This window comes from Beta vulgaris, chromosome 5, assembly GCF_026745355.1.
Source record: "Beta vulgaris subsp. vulgaris cultivar EL10 chromosome 5, EL10.2, whole genome shotgun sequence".
Lineage (NCBI taxonomy): Eukaryota > Viridiplantae > Streptophyta > Magnoliopsida > Caryophyllales > Amaranthaceae > Beta > Beta vulgaris.
The window spans coordinates 59,065,900-59,084,432 of NC_079206.1; the positions used below are offsets into that span (position 1 = coordinate 59,065,900).

The following is an 18,533-nucleotide window of genomic DNA, read 5'->3' on the forward strand; positions in this document are numbered from 1 at the left end:
TGTTACTTGTCGAAGATTGTCACTTAATGATTCAAATGCCAACTTTTGTCATGGGTTGTCTTGATTTTAACAGAATTGGTTAATTTTAATGAGTTGATATGATTGTGTTCTGTTTATATTCAACTCTTATTACAAAGGATTCATCATTCGTTGATAAGAATCGGAATGGTCAAGGTTGAGGAGATTTAACCGCAGCCCTTTTGACCCAAAAAAAAATCTATTTTTTTACCTCTAAATATATTAAGAAATTTACAACATAAAATGTAATATTAAAATGCCAAGAACATCACATTGGAATAAACAGCAAATAATACATCAAGAAATTAATTACAATAGAAAAAAACGCAAATAATTCCTAATTAACAGTAAAAAACGCTTAACAAAAAAAATGAAAAATGTGTGATGGTGATCGTTGTTAGTGCACGTGAGGAAACTGCCCAAGGGCCAAAAAAATCTGAAAACATCTCTGAATCTAGATTCCGGCGACGTCGACTTTGGTTGTTGTGTTGTGCAGAAGAGTTTAACATGTTGCCAACATTAGCTTTAATATTAGAAATCGAATCTGATTTTGAGTGGAAAAAATTCAAGTATCATATAGATTCAACAATATCAAGCATTATACTACACTTAACTATATTTTTACTTAAGAAAAACAAACAATCGATCAAAATTGAAAACTTGATTTCCCAAAATAAAAATACAGCAAATACAAAAAGACAGGGACTACTCTGCTATTTAACCTTTTCGCATAAATAGAAAAAAAAAAGCATTACATAGAGTTATGTCAATATTCTATTAGCCCATCCGTTAAATACTAATGCTGCCGCATAAAATACATTGATGTCACAATGCAATGCTGCCGCATGCAGGTTCAACATTCTGGATCCACCTTTGGACATAAGAAGTTAAGCACAGAAAGATGCAAAAGTAGAGTGAATTATATGTACAAACCAAAGACGATCATCAAAAAGTTAGATCTCAGAAGTCGTCCCACAAGCCTGACTTAAGTCTTTCCTCGGACGAGACCATGAACCAATCATTTGGGGGACTCACGCAGCGCATACGTAAGGCTGACAAAAATAGCGTAAAATACATGATGAAATAATTTTTATGGAAACCTTCCATGGGTTAACGAAAAATATATACATATATACACAGAAAAATAAAAGAGCAGAGAAAGTACCAGTCTTGAAACTTTGGAAGTCTTCCTGCATTTCTTTCACCTTAAAACGGAATGAAAAATTAGAAACTGACTTGTAGCCTCGTAGGAAGTTAAATAGCATGCTTAGCAAAGGAGAATGAAAAGAAAAACAAACGCGCACACACATAAGAAATCCAGTTTAACAGGATTTACCTCCTCCTCAGAAAAGTCAAAAATTTTGCCAAAAACGACAGCAAAGGCAAGATGTTCTGCTTGAACGGGCTGTTGTTCTGCAGGCCAAGAAAGGGAAAAAGCATGTAACATCACTTATATTTATTTTTTAATGTGAAAGAGCATATGTAACATACTGACATGATTGTGCTTCCAAACTTTTACGACCAAAAATACATTTAGAGATAGTACAAGATCAGAAACATGTTTGCCCACTTCAAAACCAGAAAATGTCCACCAACATCACAAAAAATTAAAAATTATATGGCAAGAGGAAAAATTAACACATCAGAAACCATACCAGCATTTGCCAACGTTAACGCAGTCCCATATATGTGATAAGGGGGATGACCTTCAGCAGCCATCCTTGAGGCTAACTCATCCTTAAATGCAGTACGGAGCCCTGCAGCATCACCCAAAAGAGAATTTGCATTACATATTCTCAAGAGTAAGGGAATTAACCATGAACAAAATAATAGAGATCATCTAGGCAAAGTCAGTATCAGAACAAGTACCACATCCTCCCTGATCAAAAGCCCACAAGAAATGGTCCCTCGTGATAAAACGACTCCCTTCAGCCTTACGACGAAGTTCAGCAACAGTAATCAAGCCACGTATATCCCCAGATGAAGAAGCCTCTACAGCCCTACGACGATATTCAGCAACTTTGCTTGAGTCATAATCACCGTCAGGTCCGTCGAGAAACTCAATCTTGAACAACAAATCAAAAGGCATGACTGACTGTACCGCCTCACTTTGGACCTTTAAAACAAGACAATAATAGTTAGAGAAATTTTCTCACTAAAAAAAAGGGGGCAATTATTGAATGGCTATAATAAGTAATAACAGCCACCCTCAATCATTGATTAACCAGCCGCACACAGCCTCAAAATATTAGGATGCCAAACAGGATTAAAACTAGAAAGGTTAAGCAAACACACCATAGTTTTTTTACATAGAAGAATTGACAGGAGGTTGAATTCTATAACCCTATTCAAATCTTCATAGGCAGAACAGTCTGTGAATATCCCCATTAAATCCTCTATTGAACTAGCATCTAAGCCGTATGAGGCTATATCAATTGTCTCCACAGCTTTGGTGAGCAGACGATCTAGCCATTCCTGACTTTCGCCCCTAACCATCTCTATCAGCAAACAAGTATATTGATCAACCTGCTCCAAAAAAAAAAAGAAGACCACGTCGTTAACAACTTTAAACTTCATTTCATGATCAACTACATTAAACTTAAAAACCCTTCCGACAAAATGAGCTAGAAGAAATGATGAGACGATTAACGCATCCAAATGGATGCCCTTTCTGCTGCATATTAAAGGGAAAAAATAATGTATGGATTTCATCATCTTAAGTACTAATTGAGGAATACTAAAAGATAGGATCATTTGCGTTTTCACGCACATTATTGAGAGAATTTTATAAGGATGTATAATAATTTATAGTTACAAGAAGAAAACTAGTATTTGACTTGTAATACTCCCTCCATTTCAAAATATAACATACTTTGAGTTGACTTCTCTTGACAAAAACGAGGCAAACATTTTGAAATGGAAGGCGTAGGTTATTAGTTATATTCTTATTCTTCAAGCAAGCTTCAGCCGAAAATAAACCCCCATATATTATGGTAATATTCAAAATAAATTTTACCGTCAATCTCGGAAAAAGCTTCGCCTTTCTGATTGCTTCCTGAATGTCATCATCAATAGCACTCTATAATAACAAACAAGGTAAACAAATTAATGTTGAAGATGACAGGACACCTCGTAGTCAGCTAAACAGGAAAGAAAATATTGCTACCTTCACAAATTCCCTGTCATAAAAATCCTGTGCTTAACAATAACGAAAGAAGTCAGTAAATAACCATAAATAGGCTAAGGTTCCTATGCCAAAAAGGTAGACACTTAAATCTTCAAAACCTCTTAAAATGCATTTAATCTACGATCTACCATCAAGTTATAGCCCAATAAAGCATTTAACCAAAATATGCATACTCTTTTTGTCCCTTGTTCTTCGCTACATTTTAACCAAAACATTCACAATTCTTTGTCCCTTTTTATTTGATATATTTTAACAAAGAAGTTGTAATATAACGGATAGGTAAGAACATAAACTTCAGATAATTTGTTGTAATTTGATGTAAAGAAATCACCAATCTTTGAATACAATAATAGACCTTTTGAGTTGCTAGAAACTCTACAAACTAACCAAACTAACCACACAATTTTCATCATATATGTTATGCTTTCCACCCTTAGCTATTATAGTGACAAGACATAATAATTTCTCTCTCTTCTACCCTATAATGCAGTAACTTATATTACCCTTCCTCATTTCCATGTTCATCACAAAAGCTCCACATTTTTTGGTCAAATCCATTAAATAAAAATGATAGAGGGACTAACATCATCCCACACACCATGATCTTAATGAATCTTAATGAGAAAAGAGGGCGAGGGGAGAGGAGGAGGGGGGGGTGCACGTACTAAATAAGGCTTACTATCCGGGCAACTCCGATACATCTGCATGTCAAAAGTAAATATCAGAAGGAATGGAATTATCACACAGAAATTGCAACTGACTGTCTAAATGCATCAAAACATAAAAGCTTTACCGACAATAAAGCAGCAACATCATTTTCGTTCAAAAGAGAGTATCTATCATGATCAACTTTCTTACAGACAATCAACTTGCAAGCCTCGTAAACTGGTCCTCTCTGTGAAAAAACAATAACTCATATATATTAATTACTAAACTTGAAAGAAAGATACAGCAGCACTACTTTCCCATAACTTTCTATTAAGGCTCTAAAAATGATGACGATTGCATATAAATTGGAGCAAAAGGTGTAAGCAAAACTGGAATTCTACGTGAAATTCCAAGTGTTTGTTTTTGGGCATGTGGTTTCATACAAACAAATAGGTTCACCACATAGAGCGTTTAGCTACTTTTAGAGAGTGGAATAGAAAACCTAGAGTTGTTTGGGGCCTGAGAGGGGGGGGACACTCAAAAGTAGGGGTAACATGTGATATGTGAATAAGCAAGGAGAAAAAATTAAGGAAAAGGAAATACAACTTTCACGTCCTTTACCAATGCAAGGAAACAGAACCTAAGTGGGAACAAAAATTGCTAGTAGATAATACCAGTGTTATACAAAAATGAAAGAGAGAACATGCAGTGGTAAATTCCACAATAATCACAAACCACATTCGTAAAGTGTACAAGATCATGTTCAAGTTCGTCCCAAAACTTGCTCCTTTGGTCATAAACGATTCGAGTATAACCCATCCGGTACAAATCGTCCTGTCATGTGACATCAATGTGGCATTAGTGATTGTTAGATAAAGGAATGTTTGGTGGTATAAATAAGAAGAGCTAAAAAAAGCGAAAATGCAAAATAGGAATGATAAATGTATAGTAAGATACAACAGAAAGAATCATTTTGATTTAGAAGATCCGGTCCCAACTTTTGATGACTATATGTACTAGTATAACATAGAGAAGAGCGGAGACGACAGTAGTAAACGAATCAAACAGAAGAGTAGGAATTACAGAGAGTACCTACCTTGTCATAGATCAAGCAAACCAGCATGGCAGCTCCATCAAGCACTCTATGGTAAAGTTGATTGGATAGTTTCTTGCACAATTCCAGAATATACGAGCACCTATTCCAGATTATTGCTTTTAATGCAGCTTCCTCAGTTGCTTCCAGATGAGCTAGTTCATCAGTAATAGGGTCCTGCTGCCCCGCCCACGAAAGACGTGAGTTACTTAGCTCATATGCTAGTTGGATTTATTATAAAAAGTGAAGGTTTTCCATAATGACTACTTTGAGAATATAAATCATTACAAATTAATTATTTATTCACAAGCGCTAAATACAGCAAAGCTAAAAATAAAATTCTCTAATGGCCTGCTTGGAATCAATTATTTCATTTCCAAATTCTGGAATTGGGTTAAATCCATTGTTTGGTGACCAAATAATTTGAAATGATGGAATCGTCCAAATTCTAAAGTAATTCAAGAAATTGTCAATGGAGAGTCCCAGGAAGCCAATCTCTCTCATTAATTCATTTTCTTCTTCTAAAAAACATAAAACACCTACATTATAAATTAATACTAATCTTTTCTTTTTATTGAAAAAAAGAATCTTATGAAATATTGATTCCCAACCACAACCTACATACATTACCACTGGACAATATACATCTTCTAAATCAAAATATAAACATGAGAAGAGACTCAATTTCTTTTTCTTAATTTGATTTTATTACACATGTTATACTTGACTCAATCAATGTATTTCCAGTTAGCACACAAACTTAAACTAGCTGTACAAGTTTAATCCAAACCATATTGAAATAAAAATTAAAATTAAAGAGATGGGAGCTAAATTGAGGAATAAACCGATAATATAGAAAAAGTGAAAGTTTTTACCACAATTTTGGGCTTCTTGTCAAAGATTCATTGTCAGAATTTTCGCTTTCCAACTCCGACTCGACTCCAACTCCAACTCCGACTCCGACATCTGGTTCATGGTTCACCACCAAAATCTTATTTTAATTTTAATTTTAATTTGAGCAAAAGCATAATAATAGTACTAAAACATATACTGAATTCTCGTCAAGCTAATTAATAAACCTACCTTCAAAATTCATCTAAAAAAATGAAGTCCAAATAATATATAAATAGAATAAAGTAAAAGTAATTTTACCAGAAATTTGAGCTTCTTAGCCGAAGGTTCATTGTCGGAACTTCCGCTTCCGACCCCGACATGGACTCCTGGTATATATAGAATAAAGTAAAAGTAATTTTAAGTAAGTATAACAATAATAATAAGAAAACAGATATATATAACAATCAAACCATCAATTCCCAATTCAATCTCGCCTTTATATAACAGCTGTCATATTTCTCTCAGGTATTTCGTCGAATACAAAGTATGCATCTTTGCTAATAAAGATTATATTTTGAGTTCCTTGCATATTTCTTATTTGGGATTTTCTGGATTTATTTCCAACAATCAGCATCATCATATAACATGAAATTTGAAAAAATACCTTATGGAGGTCAATTGCCCGAGTGATAAGTTTCGATGTAGAGCTTCAATGGAAGCTTGGTAGTGCGAAAATCAAGGTCGATTGTGCGAGAATTGGAGCTTCAATCGAATTTGCGACTTTTGTTAGGGTTTTCGATTTGGGGATTTTGGGTGAAGTAGCATTTAGGAGAGCGAGATCACGTGTACTTGAGTTGTAATATCTTTAAAGCCCTAATTGGTTTTAACAAGGCCCTTTCCAGCCTGGCCTTCTTTCCACCAACCCTTTTATAATGGGCCGGATCAAGGCTGAAAACAGCCCCAAGCCCATTGAACACCCTTATGAACAAATATGCTTTCAATATGCTTTAAAAATACAACCTAAATATGCCTAAAAACTCTGTATAAAAATGATTTATTAAGCATTCAGGGATGGCTTTTCTTGTCGCTCGTCCGAGCTACCCAGATATGTCGCGTTTCCTATCGGCTTTGAGCTTTAATATCGTCCCTTGAATGGTACTAAGCCCCTTAAAGTATATAATTCTATAAACCCTCCTCTTTCATGTTTTAGGTTATTCTTCACAAATAGAGAGATCTTCTTGGGCTTTAGTGAAGAAGAGAGAGAAAATAGCATTAACCTCATCCATTAATGCTTGTAATCATCATCCATTATTACCATTAATCAAAGGTGATTGCTTGGTGGATTTTTTCTCCCGGTGCTCGAGTTTTCTCACGTTATTCAGTGTATTTTTCATTGCTTTCATATTTGTGCTTAATTTCGCTTTTTGTTAGTTGTTGATTAGTGTTAATTACAAGTAATTAGTGCTTTGCTTATTTAGTCTAATTTTCAACAAATGGTATCTGAGCCAAGGTTAATTTTGGTGTAATTGAATTAGATTTGTGTGCAAAACTAGTTATTTGTTGATTGGAGTGCAAAGTTTTTTGCTTTTTTTATATAAAGTTGTGATTTTTGAACTTGGATTGTTGTTCAACAATGGAGGATGAAAAGGTGAGACTTGAGAAGTTTAATGAGAAATATTTTGGCTTTTGGAAGATGCAAATAGAGGACTATTTGTACAAAAGAAACTCTTCCTACCACTTGAAGGTAAAAGGCCAAGTGATATGAAAGAAGATGAATGAAAAGTACTAGACCGACAAGGTCATGGTGTGATGAGATTGACATTATCCCAGAGTGTGGCTTTCTATGTCAAGGATGAGAAAACAACGGCGGGTTGATGGAAACTTCGTCAAATATGTATGAGAAACCTTCGGCTATCAACAAAGTATATTTGATGTGTCGTTTGTTTGATATGGAGATGGTTGATGGTAGTTCAGCCACCGAACACATCAATGAGATTGATTTGGTTTTGGGCCAATTGTCTTTTGTTGATATTAAATTTGAGGATGAAGTAAAGACATTGATTTTGTTATCTTCTTTGCCCTTGTCATGGAAATCTATGGTGAAGACCATACTAGTTGAAAAACTTTATATGACACAACGAGACTGATCCGATTCTCCTAAAACCGGTTTAGTAAATCAAAATATTTTGGGCGCAAAAATTTGGGTCAATCAACTGATCCGATTAGGAGGAGAATCAAATCAATTTTTAACTAATCTGGTTCGTCCCAACCGGATTAGTTATAGCCCAAAATTGCAGGCCCAGATGAGCTCTGTAATAAGCCCAATACATAAAACACGCTATCACCTTATATTATGCACGCCTCTCATGGTCTCACCTTTCAACCCTAATCCCCTCTACTTCTCTCTCCTCCAAAAACCCCAAACCCTCTTTCCTTTGTTCTCACTCTATGTCCTTTGTCCTAGCTCATCACCTAGGCGACCTAGCCCGACTCATCCTTTTTAGTGTCGAACAATGCTGGAAATGTCATTGTCCAACTAAGGTTTCGAACTATGTGCTTATGGACATTTTGTCCATTGATTAATTTATCTCTACTGTTTTCCTCTAAAAAAAAGTATGCCCTCTACTTTTTTATTTGCTACATTGTTTTGACACAGTTTTCAAAAGCAAAAATACTAAAAATTTGATATTATGATTCTACATCAAGACAAATATAATAAGACCGAACCTAACTATATTTTTACTTATAATAAAATCAAAATAATCGATCAAATTTGGTAATTTGATTTTCCAAAATAAAAATATAGCAAATAAAAAAGGAAAATTCTCAATGCTAACCCTAAACCATGCCTTTTTCTCTTTGGTTGCCAGATTTAATTTTAATTCTCAAAGGTAACTCCGCGTTTATGGTTATACTTAGAGCTAGCAAAATATTACCCAACCTGTCAACCCGACCTAAACTCAACCCATTAATTTCCAACCCGTTTAATTAAATGGGTCGAACTGACCCAACCCAGTTAATTAAATGGGTTGGGGCAGGTTGAAAATTTTGCCCGGATTTTAACCCGTTTAACCCATTTATGAAACAACCTAAAAATCCTAACTCATATCACATCTAAAAAAAATTGGGCTAGCCCATATAAAAAGTTGAAAAATAAAAAACTCTAACTAGTCACAATGAATGTTGAACAATTTATTATGAAATTGTAGTTGTGTTGATTTTGAACACCAATTCGACCATAGGCAGGCAGAAGACCTGGGTTAATTTTGTTGATTTTGAACAATAACTAGCATATGGTTATGTAATGGCTTAATGCTAATTTGCTATCTACTATTGCTTGGTAACATAATTTTTGTTGTTTTACTTTTTTGAGTCCTCTTGGGGGATCGTTGGTAATTATACGTGGAGAGTATTTGGGGTTCGAAGGTTTTAGTGAAGGAAGAGTTCTTTGCCGAGTGGGGAATGGTTCTAATATTAAAATTTGGGAAGACTCGTGGGTTTTGGATGGAGATAGTCAGTTTCATAACAAGTGTTATAGTTGATGGGCTAAACTATGTTTGTGACTTGATTGATTTTGGGTCGATGGAGTGGAATGCTAAAATTATTAATGAGATTTTCAATGAAAAATAGATTCACTAGAGGAAAGAAACGCAAAGATTATGATCAAAACTGTCCTAAAGGCTATTTTTTCGGCCAGCCTTCACTAAAAGTGATAAACTGCAGTCCTTCACAACAAAGGGTTGCGTTTTAAGCCCAAAACCGCAGCCCTTCCAATATGGAAGGGTTGCGATTTATTGGAAGGGTTGCGATTTTGGGCTTAAAACGCAACCCTTCTTGTACAAAGGATTGCGGTTTTAACCATCACCGCAGCCCTTTTGACTCAAAAATTAAATTTTTTTTTGTATTTTTTTAATTTAAATATATTGAAATTTAATAAGAACTGGTACGTTCAAATAAGTTGAATATTAGTCTAAACTCTTTTGAACTTGTTAGTTCTATCTAAAGTACTTATATAAACTTAATTTATTGTACTTAAAATAAGGTGAAAGAACAAGCATAATATCTCAAATTAGCATACAATGAAAGGATACAAGTTGGATGAATTTGAATATTATGATTAGGATTAGAGTCTAATAAATAAATAATTAAATAATTTTTGAAAAATTTGTTTTAGAAATTACTAGAATCACTCAACATAATCTTTAAAATAATACTCCTATTTTTTTGTTTGCTATTTTGTTTTGACATGATTTTGAAGACATCTTTTAACTTTTAATATATCTTATTGCCCTTAAGTAAAAAATAATAAAAATTTAATATTATAAAAATACACATCAAGACAAATATAATAAGACAATACATGACTACATTTTTACTTGTAAGAAAAAAAACAATCGATTAAAATTGGTAAATTTGATTTCCCAAAATAAAATATATAAAGTTACATTAAAAAAAAGCATTACATAAGAGTTATGTCGATATTCTATTTGCCCATCAGTTTAATACTAATGTATATACATTGATCGTCACAATGCAATGCTGCCGCATGCATCATGCATGTTCAACATTCTGGATCCACCTTTGGACATAAGCACAGCAAGAAGCAAAAGTAGAGGTAAATTATGTACAAAGCAAAGACGATCATCAAAAAGTTAGATCTCAGAAGTCGTCCCACAAGCCTGACTTATCCTCGGAAGAGACCATGAACCAATCATTTGGGGGACTCACGCAGCGCATACGTAAGGCTGACAAAAATAGCGTAAAAGATATGATGATGAAATAATTTTTATGGAAACTTTCCATGGGTTGACGAAAAATATATACATATATACACAGAAAAATAAAAGAGCAGAGGAAGTACCAGTCTTGAAACTTTGGAAGTCTTCCTGCATTTCTTTCACCTTAAAACGGAATGCACAATTAGAAACTGACTCGTAGCCTCGTAGGAAGAGCATGCTTAGCAAAGGAGAATGAAAAGAAAAACAAACGCGCACACATAAGAAATCCAGGTTAACAGGATTTACCTCCTCCTCAGAAAAGTCAAAAAATTTGCCAAAAACGACAGCAAAGGCAAGATGTTCTGCTTGAATGGGCTGTTGTTCTGGAGGCCAAGAAAGGGAAAAAGCATGTAACATCACTTATATTTAACTTTTTAATGCGAAGAGCATATGTAACATACTGACAACAGGATTTGTGCTTCCAAACTTTTACAACCAAAAATACATCTAGAGATAGCACAAGATCAGAAACATGTTTGCCCACTTCAAAACCAGAAAATGTCCACCAAGTCTCATCACAAAAAATTCAAAATTATATGGCAAGAGGAAAAATTAACACAGATCAAAAACCATACCAGCATTTGCCAACGTTAATGCAGTCCTATATATGTGATAAGGGGGATGACCTTCAGCAGCCATCCTCGAGGCTAACTCATCCTTAAACGCAGTACGGAGCCCTGCAGCATCACCCAAGAGAGAATTTGCATTACATATTCAAGAGTAAGGGAATTAACCATGAACACAATAATAGAGATCATCTAGGCAAAGTCAGTATCAGAACAAGTACCACATCCTCCCTGATCAAAAGCCCATAAGAAATGGTCCCTCGTGATAAAACGACTCCCTTCAGCCTTACGACGAAGTTCAGCAACTTTAATCAAGTCCCATATATCCACAGATGAAGCCGCCTCTTCATCCCTACAACGATATTCAGCAACTTTACTCGAGTCAAAATCACCAAGAGATGAAGGTCCCTCCAGAAACTCAATCGTGAACAACAGATTAAAAGGCATAACTGACTGTTGCGCCTCCCTTTGGACCTGTAACATAACAAGACAATAATAGTTGAGAAATTCTCACTAAAAAAGGGGGCAATTATTAAATGGCTCTAATACATAAGAACAGCTACCCTCAACCATTGATTGACCATCAGCACACAGCCTCAAAATATTAGGATGCCAAACAGGATTAAAACTAGAAAGGTTAAGCAAACACACCATAACTTTTTTACATATAAGAATTGACAGGAGGTTGAATTCTATATCCCTATACAACTCTTCATAGGCAGAACAGTCTGTGAATATCCCCATTAAATCCTCTATTGAACTAGCATCTAAGCCGTATGAGGCTATATCAATTGTCTCCACAGCTTTGGTGAGCAGAAGATCTAGCCATTCCTGACTTTCCCCCCTAGCCATCTCTATCAGCAAACAAGTATATTGATCAACCTGCTCCAAAAAAGAAGACCACGTCATTAACAACTTTAAACTTCATTTCATGATCAACTACATTAAACTTAAAAACCCTTCCGACAAAATGAGCTAGAAGAAATGATGAGACAACTAACGCATCCAAATGGATGCCCTTTCTGCTGCAGATTAACGGGAAAAAATAATGTATGGATTTCATCATCTTAAGTACTAATTGAGGAATACTGAAAGATAGGATCATTTGTGTTTTCACGCACATTATTGAGAGAATTTTATAAGGATGTATAATAATTTATAGTTACAAGAAGAAAACTAGTATTTGACTTGTAATACTCCCTCCATTTCAAAATATAACATACTTTTAGTTTACTTCTCTTGACAAAAACGAGGCAAACATTTTGAAATGGAAGGCGTAAGTCATTAGTTATATTCTTATTCTTCAAGCAAGCTTCAGCCGAAAATCAACCCCCATATATTATGGTAATATTCAAAATAAATTTTACCGTCAATCTCGGAAAAAGCTTCGCCTTTCTGATTGCTTCCTGAATGTCATCATCAAAAGCACTCTATAATAACAAACAAGGTAAACAAATTAATGTCGAAGATACAGGACACCTCGTAGTCAGCTAAACAGCAGAAAATATTGCTACCTTCACAACTTCCTTGTCATCAAAATCCTGTGCATAACAATAACGAAAGAAGTCAGTAAATAACCATAAATAGGCTAAAGATGACAGGACACCTCGTAGTCAGCTAAACAGCAAAGAAATAACAAACAAGGTAAACAAATTAATGTCGAAGATGACAGGACACCTCGTAGTCAGCTAAACAGCAAAGAAAATATTGCTACCTTCACAACTTCCTTGTCATCAAAATCCTGTGCATAACAATAACGAAAGAAGTCAGTAAATAACCATAAATAGGCTAAACCGCTAAAGTTCCTATGCCAAAAAGGTAGACACTTAAATCTTCAAAACCTCTTACAATGCATTTAATCTACGATCTACCATCAAGTTATAGCCCAATAAAGCATTTAACCAAAATATACATACTCTTTTTGTCCCTTGTTCTTCGCTACATTTTAACCAAAACATTCACAATTCTTTGTCCCTTTTTATTTGATATATTTTAACAAAGAAGTTGTAATAAAACAGATAGGTAAGAACATAAACTTCAGATAATTTGTTGTAATTTGATGTAAATAAATCACCAATCTTTGAATACAATAATAGACCTTTTGAGTCGCTGGAAACTCTACAAACTCCCAAACCAAACACACAATTTTCATCACATATGTTACGCTTTCTACCCTTAGCTATTATAGTGATAAGACCTAATAATTTCTCTCTCTTCTACCCTATTATGCAGTAACTTATATTACCTTTCCTCATTTCCAAGTTCATTACAAAAGCTCCACATTTTTTGGTCAAATCCATTAAATAAAAAGGACAGAGGGACTAACATCATCCCACGCACCATGATCTTAATGGATCTTAATGAGCAAAGAGGGAGAGAGGAGAGGGATGAGGGGGTGCACATACTAAATAAGGCTTCCTATCCGGGCAACTCCGATACATCTGCATGTCAAAAGTAAATATCAGAAGGAATGGAATTATCCCACATAAATTGCAACTGAATGTCTAAATCCATCAAAACTGAAAAGCTTTACCGACAATAAAGCAGCAACATCATTTTCGTTCAAAAGAGAGTATCTATCATGATCAACTTTCTTACAGACAATCCACTTGCAAGCCTCGTAAAGTGGTCCTCTCTGTGAAATAACAATATTCATATATATTAATTACTAAACTTGAAAGAAAGATACAGCAGCACTACTTTCCCATAACTTTTTATTAAGGTTCTAAAAATGATGACAATTGCATATAAATTGGTGCAAAAGGTGTAAGCAAAACTGGAATTCTACGTGAAATTCCAAGTGTTTGTTTTTGGGCATGTGGTTTCATACAAACAAATAGGTTCACCACATAGAGCGTTTAACTATTTTTTAGACAGTGGAATAGAAAACCTAGAGTTGTTCGGGGCCTGAGAGGGGGGGGGGGGGACACTCAAAAGTAGGGGTAACATGTGATATGTGAATAAGCAAGGAGAAAAAATTAAGGAAAAGGGAATTCAACTTCCTTCTCGCGTCCTTTGCCAATGCAAGGAAACAGAAACTATGTGGGAACAAAAATTGCTAGTTGATAATGCCAGTGTTATACAAAATGAAAGAGAGAACATGCAGTGGTAAATTCCACAATAATCACAAACCACATTTGGAAACTGTTCAAGATCCTGTTCAAGTTCGTCCCAAAACTTGCTCCTTTGTTCATAAACAATGCGAGAATGACCCATCCGGTACAAATCATCCTGTCATGTGTCATCAATGTGGCATTAGCAATTGTTGGATAAAGGAATTTTGGTCACTTTGGTGGTATAAATAACAAGACCTAAAAAAAAGCGTAAATGTACAATAAGATACAACAGAAAGAATCATTTTGATTTAGAAGATCCGGTCCCAACTTTTGATGACTATATGTACCAGTATAACATAGAGAAGAGAGGAGATGACAGAAGTAAACCAATCAAACAGAAGAGTAGGAATTACAGAGAGTACCTACCTTGTCATAGATCAAGCAAACCAGCATGGCAGCTCTATCAAGCACTCTATGGTAAAGTTGATTGGATAGTTTCTTGCACAATTCCAGAATATACGAGCACCTATTCCAGATTATTGCTTTTAATGCAGCTTCCTCAGTTGCTTCCAGATGAGCTAGTTCATCAGTAATAGGGTCCTGCTGCCCCGCCCACGAAAGACGTGAGTTACTTAGCTCATATGCTAGTTGGATTTATTATAAAAAGTGAAGGTTTTCCATAATGACTACTTTGAGAATATAAATCATTACAAATTAATTATTTATTCACAAGCGCTAAATACAGCAAAGCTAAAAATAAAATTCTCTAATGGCCTGCTTGGAATCAATTATTTCATTTCCAAATTCTGGAATTGGGTTAAATCCATTGTTTGGTGACCAAATAATTTGAAATGATGGAATCGTCCCAAATTCTAAAGTAATTCAAGAAATTGTCATTGGAGAGTCCCAGGAAGCCAATCTCTTCTCATTAATTCATTTTCTTCTTCTAAAAAACATAAAACACCTACATTATAAATTAATACTAATCTTTTCTTTTTATTGAAAAAAAGAATCTTATAAAATATTGATTCCCAACCACAACCTACATACATTACCACTGGACAATATACATCTTCTAAATCAAAATATAAACATGAGAAGAGACTCAATTTCCTTTTCTTAATTTGATATTATTACACATGTTATACTTGACTCAATCAATGATATTCCAGTTAGCACACAAACTTAAACTAGCTGTACAAGTTTAATCCAAACCATATTGAAATAAAAATTAAAATTAAAGAGATGGGAGCTAAATTGAGGAATAAACCGATAATATAGAAAAAGTGAAAGTTTTTACCACAATTTTGGGCTTCTTTGTCAAAGATTCATTGTCAGAATTTTCGCTTTCCAACTCCGACTCCGACTCCAACTCCAACTCCGACTCCGACATCTGGTTCATGGTTCACCACCAAAATCTTAATTTTAATTTTAATTTTAATTTTGAGCAAAAGCATAATAATAGTACTAAAACATATACTGAATTCCTACGTCAAGCTAATTAATAAACCTACCTTCAAAATTCATCTAAAAAAATGAAGTCCAAATAAATATATAAATAGAATAAAGTAAAAGTAATTTTACCAGAAATTTGAGCTTCTTAGCCGAAGGTTCATTGTCGGAACTTCCGCTTCCCGACCCCGACATGGACATCCTGGTATATATAGAATAAAGTAAAAGTAATTTTAAGTAAGTATAACAATAATAATAAGAAAACAGATATATAATAACAATCAAACCATCAATTCCCAATTCAATCTCGCCTTTATATAACAGCTGTCATATTTCTCTCAGGTATTTCGTCGAATACAAAGTATGCATCTTTGCTAATAAAGATTATATTTTGAGTTCCTTGCATATTTCTTATTTGGGATTTTCTGGATTTATTTCCAACAATCAAATTGCATCATCATATAACATGAAATTTGAAAAAATACCTTATGGAGGTCAATTGCCCGAGTGAAAAGTTTCGATGTAGAGCTTCAATGGAAGCTTGGTAGTGCGAAAATCAAGGTCGATTGTGCGAGAATTGGAGCTTCAATCGAATTTGCGACTTTTGTTAGGGTTTTCGATTTGGGGATTTTGGGTGAAGTAGCATTTGTAGATTAATTGTCACTTTGTCACAGACACATTGAAATCAGTTAAGTGCTAATGAAACAATGAACTCATATGGTAATGAAACTTGGAACTTGGAACTTTGAACTTTGGTGGTACTGACTCAATAAAAAGTGATACTCAAATTAATACTACCTTTGTAGATTAATTGTCACTTTGTCAGACACACATTGAACTCAGTTAAGTACTTGTCTTAAATAGCAGTTTGTTTGATGAGCGTGGTTTAGATCATGTGTTAGTGGGTAAAAGCATTTTCGCGTGATGTTCCTTAATCAGAGGAACACGATCCTTTTGACACCCATGATCTCCATGATCTATGTTAAACATGTGTTATGGAAATTCTACTGCTTCCTTAATTATAGCAACCACTTATGCAGTAAACCAAAAATCTGATTTAGTTAAAAAGAACTTTAATTAATAAAACCAAAATTAAATCCTTTTATCAAAATAATATCTTTTAAAATAGTTTATCTAAAAACTGAAAAAGATTTTATTTTCAATAAAGATAAAATCTTTCCTTTAAAAATATTTTCCTTAAAATCAGATTTTTTAACAAACACAAAACAGATTCCTAAATTTTAGCCTTTAACAATTCAACTGACACATTATAACTGTTGCACCATATGTCTAGTTTCTTTAATTTCGTTAGTTCCTTAACAGTGCCAGTTCATCAGTTCCTTACAAAGGAACTGATAAACACTATCTTATAATTTTAGTCAGTTCATCATTTTAGACACATGTTTCCTATACTAGTTCCACTAACATAGTTTCATAAGAACAATTCCTTTATTCACAAGAACAACTCCATAGTTCCAATTCTTTATCTTATGAAGATCTTTATTTCTTACATAAGAAACCTAATTACACCCTTGGAGTTCCAACACAAGAACTTCACTTATTATCTTTAAAAAGCATCATTGTTAATTCATGAACCTTGCACACATAAAACTTGTAAAACTTGTTAGTTAGTACTTTAGTTTGTCATCATCAAAACCATATTGGCTCAACAACATTTCCCACACAAATTCTCTCTCTCAAAGAACCCTGAACCCTATATCCTTCGTTCTCACTCTATGTCCTTTGTCCTAGCTCATCACCTAGCTCGCCTTATCCCTTTTGGTGTCGAACAACGCTAGGAATGTCATTGTCCAACTAAGGTGTCCAACTATGTGCTTATGGACATTTTGTCCATTGATTAATTTATTTAAACTGTTTTCCTCCAAGAAAAACGTATTCTCTCTACTTTTTTGTTTGTTACATTGTTTTGACATAGTTTTCAAGACATTTTTTAAACCTTTAACTAGTTATTAGTTCCGAGTTATGCCCCAGGTAAAAAAAAAATTCATTTGATAATATAATACTTTATAATAATAACACTAAATACAACTTACCCTGTCTATTTCTAGGGTTTAGGGGGATCCATGATCAATTAGGAAGAGATGTTTATTAAACTATTGATTTTTATTGATGCATGTTGATTCCTATTGAATGTTTTTATGTCTTTTCAATCCAATTTGGTCAGATTTGATTGTTATAGTGTTGCAATATTAGGTTATGCGCCGAGAGGTATAAACTTGATATAAGGCTAGTTTCAATAGGTAGAGTTGGTATTAATAAATTGCGAGAGCCTGTTAATATCGTTCTATGGTTGATTTAGACTTGAGAGTGCGAATCAACCTATTTAACTGCATTGTTATTTGTTGATTTTTGTGTTTCATCCCGAAATATTGATCATTGGTGAACCTATGCCCTAGACTTCTTATTATTGATAATTCTTGATATAGTTATAGTCTAGTTTAGTATAATTACTCACAAACACTCGTTCCTATACTCTAGATTTGACTGACAATTAGGAAAAGAACACTGTTTCTCTGTGGATTCGACCCTACTTCCCTGACTACTATTTGTTAGAGGACTTTAGGATTACTTTTGATAAGGTGATACGACTTTAGCCTGTCAGTTGACTAATAGTTTTACAAATGACAGAACTAAAGGTTTCTTTCGTGACTTTAGAATGAATAATTGGACATCCCAAATACTCCCCCAAATCAAAAGTTTCTTGCATTTGCAGAATCGACGCAAAATTAGCTTTTTCCTCCCCCGTAACATTAGCCGTGCATTGGAAGGAGGATTTATGATAGTTGACTAATTGCCCCAACATTGAACAATATTTATCGAGAATCTGGCGAATGACCAAGCAGCTATAGTTATTAGCTTTAGCAAAGATCATAGTATCAT

At 34.3% G+C, this 18,533-nt stretch overlaps 1 protein-coding gene across 3 annotated transcripts; it reads right to left on the reverse strand.

Annotated features, from left to right (window-relative positions):
• Positions 1 to 662: 662 nt before the first annotated feature.
• On the reverse strand, positions 663 to 16,456 carry LOC104894135 (uncharacterized). 3 transcript variants are annotated; one of them, XM_057395212.1, is made up of 16 exons: positions 16,118 to 16,452; positions 15,765 to 15,834; positions 15,481 to 15,573; positions 14,607 to 14,780; positions 14,257 to 14,355; positions 13,658 to 13,759; positions 13,530 to 13,565; positions 12,839 to 12,865; positions 12,639 to 12,665; positions 12,492 to 12,554; positions 11,776 to 12,006; positions 11,346 to 11,598; positions 11,134 to 11,235; positions 1,355 to 1,431; positions 1,184 to 1,223; positions 663 to 1,070 (listed from the first exon to the last, which is right to left on the reverse strand). In XM_057395212.1, the coding sequence occupies exons 2-16, from the start codon at positions 15,831 to 15,833 to the stop codon at positions 979 to 981; spliced, it is 1,485 nt and encodes a 494-aa protein (XP_057251195.1). In that variant the 5' UTR covers position 15,834; positions 16,118 to 16,452; the 3' UTR covers positions 663 to 978. The 3 variants fall into 3 exon arrangements, with proteins under 3 accessions (XP_057251195.1, XP_057251194.1, XP_010678613.2); XM_057395211.1 differs by having other exon boundaries at positions 14,607 to 14,783; XM_010680311.4 differs by lacking the exons at positions 663 to 1,070; positions 1,184 to 1,223; positions 1,355 to 1,431 and adding exons at positions 10,179 to 10,525; positions 10,642 to 10,681; positions 10,805 to 10,881 and having other exon boundaries at positions 14,607 to 14,783; positions 16,118 to 16,456.
• Between the last annotated feature and the right edge of the window lie 2,077 nt (positions 16,457 to 18,533).

Excerpts from the sequence above, each read along its gene's own strand:
- LOC104894135 (XM_057395211.1), bottom strand. The coding sequence starts at position 15,833 with ATGTCCATGTCGGGGTCGGGAAGCGGAAGTTCCGACAATGAACCTTCG. Across the intron at positions 15,574-15,764 it reads CTAAGAAGCTCAAATTTCTG|ATGTCGGAGTCGGAGTTGGA; the intron begins GTAAAATTACTT and ends ACCATGAACCAG. Across the intron at positions 13,566-13,657 it reads ATGTTGCTGCTTTATTGTCG|ATGTATCGGAGTTGCCCGGA; the intron begins GTAAAGCTTTTC and ends TTTGACATGCAG.